At 37.9% G+C, this 15,243-nt stretch overlaps 1 protein-coding gene across 4 annotated transcripts in view; it reads right to left on the minus strand.

Annotated features, from left to right (window-relative positions):
• The window catches only part of PLA2G4A (phospholipase A2 group IVA), a 160,255-nt gene that overhangs the window by 55,184 nt on the left and 89,828 nt on the right, over positions 1-15,243 (minus strand). For all 4 annotated transcript variants that reach the window (XM_022593385.2, XM_089909779.1, XM_089909789.1 and 1 more), the window contains exons 6-7: positions 14,700-14,737; positions 11,795-11,936 (exon numbers count right to left, since the gene is read on the minus strand). In XM_022593385.2, coding sequence (XP_022449093.1) covers positions 11,795-11,936; positions 14,700-14,737 — 180 coding nt within the window. The remainder of the gene's footprint in view (positions 1-11,794; positions 11,937-14,699; positions 14,738-15,243) is intronic.

A 15,243-nucleotide genomic window follows, 5' to 3' on the forward strand; every position in this document is an offset into this window, starting at 1 on the left:
AATCACTATGAGGTTTCCATTTTACAGATGAGGAAACCAATGCACTTAAAACCAAGACCTTGAAAACTTTTTCAGGGTCATGCAACCAATAAATAGCAGAGTTGAGTCAAGGGTCAAACCCCAGGCTCCTGGTAGTACACCTTACCAAAGTCAAATGCTACAGGCTGGCAGTACATGAGGTCTAGAAGATGTGGTCAATTTCAGTCAGAGGGATTGGAGTGGTGGAGAAAGTTTCACAGACAAAGAAGAAACCTGAGCTTGATGTTAAAGATGCACAGTTATTCCGTAGGGAGAGATGAGGGCAGGGAAGGAGGCTGTTCTGGAGATGCGAGAAGCATAAGCCAATGAAGAGTTTTTGCAGTAAAATAGGCTATCTGTAACGTGACTGAAATGCAAGGGTGTTTCTTTGAAGAGGGAGATATTGTCATTTTCCTCGTGGTCCTGAACCATTATTGCCTAAGAGACCTGGTTGTTTCCCTATACCCAGCAGTTCTCAAAGTGCGCATAGTTTTTAGGGGGTCCACAAGGTCAAAACTATTTCCATAACAGCAGGAAGATCTTATCTTCCTTTTTTTCATTCTCATTCTCTCATGAGTGTACAAAGGAGTTTTTCAGAGACTACATGATGTGTGATATAGCAACATTTGAATTTAAAAGCAGATATGAGAATACACCTGCATTGTGTTCCCAGCACTTGGATCCTGACTCTTGGGTGTCACTCACCAATGCGATTGATATATATATATATATATATATATACACACATAATCATTATTTTAGAACTAAAAAGATGAAAAAGGCTATAGAATTCTTTCAGAGAGAAAGGGAAGTCTCTAGAGGTTAGGTCTTATTGGAGGTAGAATAGTGAATAGTAGGACACCTAGCACTAATTTCCAAATTCAGGGCTCTTCTCTAATACTCAGTGGCCATCAAATCAGATGCAAATTGAAGACCTCATTAATGAAAACACAGTCTACCAGTTCAGTGCAATGCAGCAATTTAAATGGCTTTGAACCTGTGTATGTTCAGATGAACAGAATGCTCTCAAACATAGTTTTAAAATTGTAAATAAAGTAAAATATATAAGTTCTTAAAAACTTCTATGGAGAGGGAGGAAAGCTAAGATAGGAAACTAAAGTGGGTTATAAAGTGAGCGAATGGAGTATAATATAGTATTAATATTAAGAGTAGTTGTAAGGAAGGCAGATTACAAATCAGGAGAAGGAGGAGGGATTTCGATTAGGCCTTGAATGAAGGCTTGAGTTTATAGGCAATACAATAATAGTGATAATAATAATAATAGTAAACCATTTATTGTTACTATGTGCCAAACACTGGGCCTAAGGTCAGGCCAAGATAGGCACAAATAAGAAAGGGTATGTGATTTTGAGATGAAAAGACCAGCCTTCTTATTGCAGCAGGAGTATACTAGGGAGTTGGGAAAAATAAGACTATGAAGGGCTTTAAGGGGAAAAGAAGTCAGAGGGGATTTTAAGCCTGTTGATTTGGTTACTTGCAACACTAACATTAAACCCAATACAAGTCAGGTAGTTCAGAGTAAAAAAATTCTTAGTAACAGATTACACTGTTTCATTTCAACATATAACACACAACCTGTGCTATTGTTCAGAGAGAGATTTCATAAGAGAAGTTGGAAGATTGAACATAAAACCTCTTTAATCCTGAGAAAACAACTCCCCAGATGTCCTTCTTCATGTGCCAGTAGCCCAACACATACTTATGGATGACTATTTTACGTTAGGAATTTTCTGGAAACAGCCACTTATTAAACCGGGATTCATGTGTTATGTAACCCATTGTTTTCATTATTGCTTTACACTAATTCTTAAAGAGGGTTTTCAGGTAAGATATTTAAGTCAGAAATTTGGGTTGCTATCAGATGAAAGAAAGTGTCATACTATTTGTACATAAAACTTGAATAATGAAATAACTGAATGACTGTAGCGATTATAATTTGTCCTTTATTTATTGCACATGAATTAATCTGTTTTTATGCATCATTTAATTCTCACAACTCTATGATATATATATTATTACCATTTTATATGTATAATTTCTGGTCTATTTCCTTTTTTTTTTGCTTGCAGGATCTTAGTTCCCCAACCAAGGATTGAATCCAGGACCCAGGAGTGAAAGCCCAGAATCCTAACCACTAGGCCATCAGGGAACTCCCTATTACCATTTTAAAGATAAAGGAACTGAAACACAAAGAAGATAATTTTTCTGCTGTCTCAAATCTAGAAAGTGGTTTCTTGCAGATTTAAAACCAGGTCTGTCAGACTCCAGAGCTTTTAATTCACTCTGCTCCATTCTATCTCTGAAAGCTTCCCCTACAACTAGGGGGACCTAGGTAAAGAAAATCCTCTTTGGACTCTTTACTTATATGTAAAAATATTGGGTAGAATGAATGAACTTGAAGCTTTCTGCTACTGGTAGCATTCTAGACTCTATAACTCATACAGAATATGAATTGTTAAACTATAAAATTATAAATGTTTATTAACTATAAAAAAGAAAGGGAAATTAGACTTATGAAGAAAATTTATTTCATTTAATCTTCTCATCCCTCATTGGGAGATTGGGATTGACATATATACACTAATATGTATAAAAGAGATAAGTAATAAGAACCTGCTGTATAAAAAATAAATAAATAAAATTCAAAACCAAAAAATCTTCTCATCCCTCAAAAATCATTATTATTTTCACGTCTCAGAAGAGGAGGTACGGAGTGCACACGTATAATACCTTGTTCACATCCAGATTGGTGATAACTCTTTCCTTTTCCCCATGCTCTTTCCTTTTCCCCATTATTTAGAAAGAAAAGAGTAATCTTTATCAAGAGAAACCATTTGACATTTAGCTAAATTACATTTCAGATTCATGTATCACTTCAGATGATAGCACAATGTTATGCAATAAGCAGACTAACTTTAGATGTTTTAATAGTGATAGTTATTCTGAAAAACTTTCAAAGAATACCTGAGGACTTATAAGGTGCAGCTGTTAGTCCGGGCTTTAAATCTTAAAAAATCAAACAAATTAAAGTTGCCAAGAGTTTTTAGGTTATATTTAGATTTAAGTGCACCAATATTTGTGTATAAATGATATCAATGAATATTTCTCATACTTTTCTCATATGATTACAGGAAATGAATTTTTATTTACCAAATATGCCGTTTTGATTAAATTATCTTCCTGCGTTGGCTTGCAGATATTATTAATTTCCTCCCTCACAAAAGAAAATTCTAAAGTGCTCAAGGATTTTTTTTTTATGTTTTCATAGATTTTAAGTTCTGACAATTATATAAAGACTTTTGCCTCCCTGGTTCCTGTATTAGTCAGGGTTCTCCAGAGAAATGGAACCAATAGGTAGGCAGATACATAGGAAGGTAGGCTATCGAACTATCTATCCATCTATGGAACTGGATCACACAGGTGTGAAGAATGACAAGTCCAAATTTGCAGTATGGGACAGCAAGCTCCAAACTCTGGAGAGTCAATAATGCAGTTTTAGTCCAAACACCAGCAGGCAGAGACCCAGGAGAGCTGATGCCTCAGATGAAGTCCAAGGGTAGTCTGCTGGAGAATTCCATCTTGCTTGGTGAGGTTGGTCTTTTTGTTCTATTCAGGCCTTTGACTGATTAGATTGGGGCCCACCCACATTATAGACGACAACCTGATTATGTAAATTTCACTGACTTAAATATTAATTGCATCAAAAAACATTCTCCAAGTTGATGCAAACTGACCATCACAAGTCCACCCCTTCTCAACTCGGCAGCCATATACCTCTCCTTCAACCACACTTAATATCCAAAGAAAGACAATAACAAGGTCATACTCCTGGCTAACATGATACAGATATCCTGTGTACAACTGGAAATGCACTAATCCTTTCCCCAGAAAAGGATACAAAGTCCTTAAACAATGCTTATTCTTCTCATTGATACTTCATAACTTAAATATGAATCTGTTTTTGTATTTCTGTGTGTACGTGCACGCACACACACACACACACATATTCATAACAAACTAAGGAAGAAATACTCATGGCAAATACAGTCTCATTTCCGTAACTGGTCATCTGGTCATAGTTGGTATTTATAGCTACCTTCTTTCACTATCCATTCTGTATTTTCTTTGCCTTCAACAAGCACCTCAGCTGGTGAGTAACCAAATCTTCATTCCTGAAGGGTCTGGGTCATTAGTAGTCCTTCCTGGATTGGGTTCTTATAGTTTCCATTGACTTAACTCATGGCATGATAATGCTAAGAGACACCACAGAGGATCTCTTGTGTTCCAGACATCCTCTTCATCACCTCCACCTTAGAGGAGGAGCCCAATCTCCCCTTAATAGTCAGAATCAACCACCCCAGCCAAGAGAGTAGCTCCCTTCTTTGCCTGTTGGTTCAGAGGCATGAGAAGCCCAAAAGGTCAGGCAGCAGTATTAAATTACAGTTCAGTAGAATCATTGTTCCACTTCTGGTGGAAGCATTCCTTCCTTCACAACTAAGACCTCTAAGTCAGAAGACTATAAGGTCACACAGACAGGAAACGAATATTTTGCTAGTGGGTCACGAGGGGTAATCGTGAGTGGTGCCACTCCCACTTCCACTCCTGGACCCATGAATCCTGGGGATAAACAGCGCCAATAGTGGATGCTGAGTCAGAGCATTTACAGCCTCCTGGAGAACCGTGTTCCAGCCCTCCAGGATATTGCCACAGAGCTCACACTATAACTGAGTCTTCAAAAGGTATTCTACCATTCTATCAAGCTAGTTACTTCACGATGGTGGAGAACATGGTAAGGCTGGTAAATTCCATGACATGGCCCGTTGCCATACTTCATTTGCTGTGAGGTGAGTTCCTTGATAAGAATGCTGTGTGGAATATTGTGACTAAGGCATTTTGTATATCTATAGGTGGTAGTTTTGGCAGAATCCTTGAGCGCAGGGAAGGCAAATCTGCAACCAGAATAAGTGTTTATTCAGGTAAAAACAAAGCATGCCCCTTCCAGGATGGCAGAAGTCCAGTGTAATCAATCTGCCACCAGGTAGCTGACTGATGACCCATAGGAATGCTACTATACTGGGGACTCAGTGTTGTTGGGGACTCTGATGCTGGCCAACTGAGTACTCAGCAGCTGTTGTAGCCAGCTCAGCCTTGGTGAACGGAAGACCGCGTTGCTGAGCCCTGCAGCTGTCCTCTTTCAAGTGGTGCCTAAACAGTGTGTACAATCACCTCGAACAAGGCCCAAGTTTTCTCTCCTTTTGTCAACTGATCGTAGGGATCTCCCCCATGAGGCTCTGGGTGGAGGATGGAAAAGAGAAGGCAGTGTAACAGGAATGGGGAACATGGACATTTGGGCCACTTCTTCATGGAACTTATCTGTATCTTCAGGGCCTGTTTAGCCCAATTTCATATACTCTACTTCCATCTGATGATGGAGTGCATCTGTGCACACCCAATTTTATGGCTTGGTGGGTCAGATAACATGATGGTCAGCTCAGGTCACATGATAACTTGGTCACCCGTGGTTAAGCATTCAATCTCTACTATGGCCCAGTAAGCAGGCCAAAAGCTATTTTTCAAAGGACGGTAGTTATCCACAGAGGATGGCAAGGCCTAACACCAAAGGTGCCTATGCTGCAATTCACCTACCACAGCATCCCTATCTGCCACACACACTTCAAGCATCAATGGATCTGAATGGTCATATGGCCCAAGGAGCAGAGCAGCTTACGCAGCAACTGAGTCCTGTTGGAGAGCCTTCTCTTGCTCTGGGTCCCATTCAAAACTAGCTAAGGGGAGTTCAAACTGTTTGCCCCAAAATGTTTACAATCTAAAAGGAATAAGAATTGACACAGCAAAGTGCTATTGTCATAATAAAGGTGGAAGCAAGAGGAAGACTATTGTAGATGAAGAAAACAGAATAAACAAAGGAATAAAAATTCTTATTGACAACTCAAGGTCGATTTCTATTACCTCCTGCAGAAACTGTTTTGCTTTGCCTCCCCCTCTGTCACTAGACAGTCTCTTTTTTCTCTAGTTTTTCACTTAATTTATCTGACAAACTTACATACAGAATAGCACTCTATATAATAGATTATATTATTTAAGGACCACTTTATACTTCTATTTTCATCCAAAGCTATCTAATTGTATATTCCTTATATTCTGCCTTGACAGGAAACATTTCCTCCTTTATTCTTTGATGAAGTTTGGAGTAAAATTTCCTTCTCTCATTTCCCTGCTATTCTAATTCCAGATCTGAGTGCCCCAACCAGCTTTGCTCCATTTATGGTCAGTTACGTGGGGACATGAAAACTGTAAAGCAGCATTTCACTTCACAGAACAGACTGTAATCTGGAAACTACATCTGACCAAAAGCTATTATGGAACAAGAAAATTTAAAAGAAGTGGCCTCTAAATAACCCTAATATATCAAAAATTCCCATGCACACAGTGTTACAGATCTTACTCATAGGAACGATCTCAGCCCTTTATTTATGAAGAGATTATACTAATCAGAGACAGTGTTCTAGCAACAAGCGTACTTATCAGATTTTAATTCCACAACAACAAAGTTGAAAGAGAAAGGGGTGATTTGAAGAAATTACTTCAACGGAATATATAGAGCATGGGGAAATGGTAGTTGATTGCAAAAGCCACAGACATGAGAGCACTTAAATCAGTTCAGTCTGGGCAAAGAATTACGTTTTTTAGAACGACTTACATCCATTTTATTAAGAGTAATTTTTTTAAAGTCTTAGTACTTAAGAGAAGAAACTCTTGGATTACTAGAAACCTTAACTATTTAACTAATTCATTATCCAAGTAGGAAAGCTAAGGTTTTACTGAATTTGACATTGCCCTGGGGTGTTACGTAACAGCAACACCCATGTATTGGTTTAATAGCTACTATCGTGTTGAGTAACGAAGACGTGCCTTACACATTGTTCGGGCTGCTTAGTACTCATCCTTTTAGCTGAATGAGACATTGTCTCCATTTTTCAAGTGAAGTAGAGGAAAGAAGCAAGGCGCCCAAATTCCTACTGCCCAAATTCATTCAACATTTTAATTTGACACTGATGTCCTAAACTGGATGCTGCAAACCATTTGTTGAAAACTGGGAATAAGACAGGCACCATCTCTGCATCGAGAATTGAGTAGGGCTGTTCTTAGACAGCAGCCTGCTCCTCCTTACCTTCAGGAGGCCAACCAGCCAGTAGTGAAAGTGAAAGTGAAGAAAGTGAAGATCTTGGCAGGGAGCAAGGGAAATGGGAGTTTAAGAGGCCCTTGGCCAAGGAGAAACACAAAATAGGAAAATGATATTTGTGTTATGGGAATGGGTGGTGCTGAATATATCTAAACGGATGATTTCTGCCAAGAGAAAAAAATGGCTCGACCAAATCCAAAACAACAACATCAAAAGTTTTAATTTGAGGAATGACTTCCAAAAACATGAGTTTAATATTTTTGAAGACTAGCCCAGAGAAAAGCACAATTACCTCATTCTCCATCTGCTGCAGAAAAGCCAATCTGTATGAATATTAGGCCAAATTTCATTTTCCCAGAAAGATTCCTTTCCACAGAAGGAGGAGTGCCTGGGAGGTGAGGCAGAAACTTTCCTTTCGAAAAGGAAAACCTAAGACCAAAGGCTACTGGACGTCTGCGCCAATATGCCCCCCAGACTTTCTAATGCAGCCATTCAAACTGGGATCTTTTCATCCAAGCCTTCTCTTCAACCTGTCCCCTCCCTAACAACCTGATGCAAGTGTTCCTCAGTTGTGAGCCCCTGACGCCTCTCTAGCGAAGCCATCCCCTGGCTGAAATGCCAAGCCACTGCCTGCACTTGTGCTCTGACCCTCACAACACAAGATTTCCCTAGACTTTGCCACGAGTCAGGAGCTGAGCTGGTGCTGGGAATATAAAGGTGAAAAACACAGACACTGCCATGGTCCTCATGAAAATTATATTCTAATGGAGAAAAAAAGACGTTAAATGAGTACCTATACAAATATTTTTAAGTACGATTGTCGGAAATGCGCAGAAGATCACGTGCATATTTGTGCTATGAAAGAACATGACGGAGAGACCTAACTTGGACCTGGAGGGAGGGAGGAATGGATGAGGAAGACTGTCTGAATAAGTGACATGTTCACTGGTTCAAGAATGGGAGGCTGGCATAGAATAGGGAGATCAGCTGGGTGCCTTGTGTCCACCTAGAGGGGTGGGATAGGGAGGGTGGAAGGGAGATGCAAGAGGAAGGGGATATGGGGATATATGTATACGTATAGCTGATTCACTTTGTTATACAGCAGAAACTAACACACCACTGTAAAGCAATTATACTCTAATAAAGATGTTAAAAAAAAAAGCATGGGAGGCTGTTAGTTAACTGAAAAGGGGGTGGGGTGGAGGGAAGGAGGGGAGGGCGAGGCCTAGGCAGATAGAAGCAACAATGCATGCAAGAGCGCCACCTGGGAAGGGTTCTGCAGAGACCTGGAACAAAGAGGCACTTAGAGGAGGGAGCGTGGGAGATTTGAGATGAACCAGCAACACATGAAGCTGGAGAGATGCTGTGAGGCCAGTCCTAAGAGCAGTGGAAGGATTTTAAGCTTGGCTTGGATAGAATCATATTTGTGTATTGTAAAGATCACTCTGAATTCAGTGTGAACAGAAAGTGGAAAGAAAGAGGACAGGTGTCGGTAGAACTATAGAGACCAGAGGATTTTGTGTACAGATTCAGCCATGCTTAGTGTGAGATGTTAAGAATACAAGTGAAGGAATCAGAAAGAAGAGGTATAGATATTCGGGTGTGAATCTCAGAAGAGAGATTCTAGGTTGTTGATATACGTGTGAAAGTTCTTAGCCCAAATGTGCTGGGTGACACATGGAAGGGAGAGAAAATTCTTAAGAGGGGCTAGGGCTGAGTCTTGAAGAACTCACATTTAGATAATGCACAGAGGAAGAAGATCTGGCAAAGGGAACCAGAGAGGCATGATGAAAATAAAGGGAAGACAGTAAGGGAAGGGTAGTGAATGATTAAAATAGTAGGAAAACAAAACATGAGTCATTTGCAGCTACAGAAATTAGGGAACACAGGGCCAGAAGATCCTTTGCATTTGTTAGCTGGTACCTGTGACTAGTAAAGCAGCTGCTGTAGAGTCATGAGGGCAGAAGCCCGAGGAAAGCAGGAAGTAGAATGAGATTGTGTAGGAAACTCTGGAAAAGTTTGTGAAGATAAGGAGAGAAGCAGAGCGGAAAGGAGACGGGAATGTACATTCCATGGGGATTTTTTTGGTTCCTTTTTTCTCTCTCTATATCAGAGTTTTAGAGCAGGAAAATTTCATACAAACATGGAGGCAGACAACAGAGGTGGGGAGCAGCCTTGGGAGCACTGGACAGTTGCTATGTTGGGGCTCCTAACGGTTTGCAATCCATATCTGAGATGATGTGACTCTGGAAAGAAAAGGCGCTGTTTCCTCCACTGAGCTCAGAGGGAAGTGGCAAAGGGTAAGCCCGGGTTATGAAACATGTCAATCCTATGCCAAGAAATGAAAGATCTGTCACCTGACGACTTTTAATTTCTCTAATTAGGAGGCAAGTCTATCAGCTGTGAGGGAGGCAGGGGGTGGATCAGCAGCTGGGAGTGAAATAAAAAGCATTTTAAATAAATGGAAAGCAACTAGGCTGGGAAACACTGAAACGGCCAGCATGGGTCTCCCAAATGAAGTTGACGGCCATGAATTAACAGAGGTATCCATTTCCATCACTGTTTCATCTGCTGAAATGGCTTTCTCCCCAACTAGGCTTTAAACTCACCAAGGAAAGTGACTGTCTGGTATTAACCATTTCAGTTTTATTCACCTCAAGTTCCCAGCACAGTGTCTCAACAAATGAGAAATGGCAGAAATCAAAAAAACTTGAAATATCATTTCTCTGCTCCAAGGGCATAACAATGCCAAACAAGGATGGGGACAAAAAGATGGTGTAGAATTGCTGATGGAAGGTTTACTACAGAAAAACAAACAAACAAACAAAACACCCAAAAAGACTTCCCAGGAAGCTAGAAACTTCTGAGTAATACGTACAGAAGGATGTGTGTCTTCAAGGACTCATCAGCCGGAGACAATAAGCAACCACAAGATGCGTGATTGAAGAGCAGTCTCTATTTTTTTAAATAGAAGCTTCAATGGAGGTTTTGCTTCTCCTCCAAGCTTCCTTTTAGCAAAAATCCCCATCAGCAATATTTTACCTTAGAGTTTGCTCCCCTAGTACCAAAAGCCACTCCAGAAGCCCAGACTGGCTTTCGACCCCTGCTACACCCACCTAGAAACACATTTAGAAATGTGCCATCACATGTGGGACAGGGGTACCTATCTGGCCCCCTCACTCAGAATTTATTTCTCATTTCCAGAGGCATTTTGTCCTTAATCTACAGTAATCTTTAATCTCTGGTCTGTGGGTACATGCATGGGGGTAAATATATATGCTTATCAATAGATATAAAATATATATTGACTTACACATTTAATGAAAATATCTTTCTAAAAATAAATTATGTTCATCTAAAATATTCAATTAACAGAAAAACTCAAAGAAATAAGTAAAAAAAAATTACCTGATATGCCGCTAACAAGAAATTTCATTATTATCATTTGATGAGCATCATTGCAGCAATTCATTTTTTTAATTTTGTTTTATTGAGGTATAATTGACATGCATTATATTAGTTTCAGGTGTACCACATAATGATTTGATATTTGTATGTATTGTGAAATGATCACCACAATAAGTCTAGTTAATATCTCTCCCCACATATGGTTACAAAATTTTTTTCTTGTGATGAGGACTTTTAATGTCTACTCTCTTAGCAACTTTAAAATATATAATACAGTATTATTAACTAGAGCAGCAATTTATTTTTGTAGATTTCAGAAAGAAGGATAGACCTATGGATGGATGGATGGGTGGATGAATGGACAGGTAGGTAGGTAGGTAGATAGATAGGGAGACTGACACATAGATACATGAGTGAAGAGATAAATGAATAGACAAATAGACAAAAACTGGATTGTAGAAATACAAGTTACTGAATAATAAATGCCATTTACTGTGCTGGAATTTAAGGGAAGAAAAAGAAATTAAAGTACAATTGAAGGACTGTACTTTCAATATTTGTTGATGAAAATATTGTAATTTTAACATCTCTCTATAATTAAGATTATGAAAATATTAAAATGTGGAGGTTATTGTTTTAACTAGTTGGTCAATTTTGGATGATATCTTTTCACTTCCTGCTATGAAATAGTAATAATTTGAAATATTTCCTTTTATCTCCCTATTCACATCTTTTAAGAACATTTTTTGTTAATTGTTGTCATTAAGATTTACAACATTTTGCTCTTGTTCAGTAATGATATGTCCCACAACTGTTTAATCTTAGTCTGTATTAAAATGAATTCAATGATCATTTTATATCCTTTTATAGGTTAAACTTTTCTTACTAATGAAATGAACATCTTGTGCATCAGTCTGCCTATTCCTCTTTTAAAATCTACATCTGATAAATATTACCAAATATGGGCAGCATTTGTGATGATCTTCCTCAAAGAGTTTCTGTTTATGAAACACTTACCTTATCTTAAAAAGATAGAGAAATAATGCTTAATCTCAATATTGTCACATTTGGGTGGAATTTGGGAGAAAGTACAAACAAAATTATTATTAATTTGCAATAACATTTGAAAAATTTCCAACTCACATCACGTGTAGAATACAAGCCTTCATTATTCTTTGGACCCAGGAGTTTCTTCATGTTTTCCTTTATGTTTTCTTTTCTCTGTTGTCGGAAAGCTTTCTCCTGGTCACACAGAGCCATACTAAATCGGAGGTCTGGGGATGAACTGTATATAAAATAGAGATCATGAACCAATGTCCCCAGTAGCCTTGTATTTTACATTATACATTTAGGTCTAAATAATATATAGAGTCACTTTACAGGTTTCTAATTTTTGTATAAATGCTATCAACTGTATGTATTCTGCAAATCATTTTTTTCCATTGAACATTTTGTTTTTGAGATTCATCTGTGTTTATAAGTAGAACTAATTCAAATATATTTACTATTATGGAGCATTTTCATTATATAATTAGAGCACAATTTATGTATCCATAAATATTGACATTATGTCCAATTTTTTTTAACTACTACAAACAGTACCACCACAAACGTGTATACATGTGGAAAAAATTCCTATAATACATGCTCTTTAGGAAGAACACCTCACTAAATCATCACAATGGATATAAAGTACTTTTCTTATTTTACAAATGAGTAAAAAAGTTATTAGAAATCTTTCAACTGTTAACAAAATTAGCAAGTAGATATTTAAATCCAGGGTTTCTCATTCTGGAACTCATGTTCCTTGTAATGTACTATGTTGATCATTATCTTACATTAAGCACGAGAAGCATGATTTTTAAAAGATCTACAAATAAAGCAATTAACATAGATGTTTAGAAGATATCAGTACAAAAATATCTAAAAGAAAATTCAAAATATGTTGAGCAATTTTATAAATATAGTAACAGACGTATGGCTTGTGTGTGTCTTCTTTTGTGTACTATCTTTAACTCTCTAATTTCTTTCCTGATTTTATTTTATATTTAATGGAAGACAGTCCATGAAAAATTGAGTTTTTCTTTAATGAACATTTCATTTTATTTATTTTATTTTACTTTATTTTATTTATTTATGTTGGCTGTGTTGGGGTCTTCGTTGCTGTGCGCAGGCTTTCTCTAGTTGTGGTGAGCGCGGGCTACTTTTCATCACAGTGTGCAGGTTTTTCATTGTGGCGGCTTCTTTTGTTGCCGAGCACAGGCCCTCGGCACTCGGGCTTCAGTAGCTGTGGCGCGTGGGGTCAGTCGTTGTGGCGTACGGGCTTAGTTGCTCCATGGCATGTGGGAATCTTCCCGGACCAGGGATTGAACCCATGCCCCCTGCATTGGCAGGAGGATTCTTTTTTTTTTTAAATGGATCTCTACTGGAGTATAACTGCTTCACAATACTGTGTTAGTTTCTGTTGTACAACAACGTGAATCAGCCCTATGCATACATATATCCCCATATCCCCTCTCCCTTGAGCTTCCCTCCCACCCTCCCTATCCCACCTCTCTAGGTCTTCGCAAAGCAACAAGCTGATCTCCCTGTGCTATGCTGCTGCTTCCCACTAGCTAACTATTGTACATTCGGTAGTGTATATATATCGATTCTACTCTCACTTTGCCCCAGCTTCCCCCTCCCCTCCCCCGCCATGTCCTCAAGTCCATTCTCTATGTCTATGTCTTTATTCCTGCACTGCCACTAGGTTCATCAGTACCTTTTTTTTTTTTTTTTTTAGATTTCATATATATGTGTTAGCATACGGTATTTGTTTTTCTCTTTCTGCATTACTTCACTCTGGCAGGCGGATTCTTAATCGCCACGAGGGAAATCCAACATTTCATTTTAGAGTCAAGACAAATTAACATATAAAAATAGGGTTTGATTAAAGTTCACTGTAAATATATAGTAAATTGCTTCTGGACCTATGTATACATTTAGCTGAGGTTTTTTTTTACCTACATTTTTTTGATAACTCTGCTTTATTAAAGCATAATTTTGTCCTAATTACACCAGTGGAGATCATTTCCCATTAAAACAAATAGCATTATTTTCATAGTCAAGTAACAAAAATATTTCTAATCTCATGCCAAAATATACCACTTGTAAGCAAGAATCGATGTAATTGAAAATAACACAACTAAAAAAGTTGGACTGTCCTTTGATACATGCTGACATATATTGAATGACGGTAGTAATTTATGTAATAATTTTTTAAGTTGAACCAACATTTTCTGGGGATCAAAACAAGAGAAATACCTAAACCCAATGTCAATGTATCCATCATCATTCATTTAGCAAATCATAAGAAATGAGAATGCTACATTAATTTTGTGATGTTCATGTAAATAAAATGTGTACTAGTAACTCTGGTAAAACCCACTTCAACAGGGAAGTTCAAAGAGATGCAGAGAGGTTGAGACAGGTGGGATCTATCAACCTCAGCATGAGGTCAGAGATGAGCTAATTCTCAAGGCAGGCCTGACTCCCCTAAGACTCACCATATGAAAATAAATAAATGAATTTTCAACATTCATCTTTGGAGGCCACTTTGAAAGAGCAACACACATCATGGGACTTAACCATTTGTTTTCCTGATGATCATTATGAACAAAGTCTCAATTTTCAGTTTTTCCTTGTATAGTTTCCTGTGTATGTTCACTGTCATATTTTTTAATACCTATCTGAATCAGCAATGAAAATAGGCTTCAATAGCTATATTTATTTCTATGGGAATATATATTTAACTTGAGGAAGAGCCCCTTCTAAAGGCTCTTCTTCTGACATTTATGATTTAACTACCAAACTACTGGAAAACTAAGCAAAGAATATTAGTTTTTTCTTTTTAATACTGTAGTTGTTAGGAGAGAGCTAAAAAAACCCAAAGTACATTTAATGCATTTTTGATACTCAAAGGTGTCAGAGTTATTTCATATATTAAAAGTGTACTCTTTAACAATTAAAATCAGTCAGTGGATCCATCCAACGAAATAAATGGACTTACCAAACTTCAAGAGACATTTCCAGAATAATTTCAGTGACCTAGGATAGATATATTAGTCAGATTAGGGTCATAAAATGGAAGTGTATTATATATAATGCAAACAAAGTCAAAATAATTTTTGAGTGACAGATTATTTTTAACCTAAAAATATACTAAAAATAAATGTAACATAGCTCCATGAAGACCCTAAATTATAGGTGTATCTCAATAAATAAATTTTTGCTAGTTTTCATGAGATAAGCCTACTTTCTACATCATTTGTGCCACGCGGCATGTGGGATCTTAATTTCCCAACCAGGGATTGAACCTGTTCCCCCTGCAGTGGAAGCACAGAGTCTTAACCACTGGACTGCCAGAGAAATCCTGTAAGTCAGCGGTCCCCAACGTTTTTGGCACCAGGGACCGGTTTTGTGGAAGACAATTTTTCCACAGATTGGCAGGGGGGATGGTTTTGGTATGATTCAAGCGCATTACATTTACCGTGCATTTTATTTCCATTATTATTACATTGTAATATATAATGAAATAATTACACAACTCACCA

This window comes from Delphinapterus leucas, chromosome 1 (assembly GCF_059928025.1).
Source record: "Delphinapterus leucas isolate spDelLeu-1000000601 "Yukka" chromosome 1, BTC_Dleu_Yukka2, whole genome shotgun sequence".
Lineage (NCBI taxonomy): Eukaryota > Metazoa > Chordata > Mammalia > Artiodactyla > Monodontidae > Delphinapterus > Delphinapterus leucas.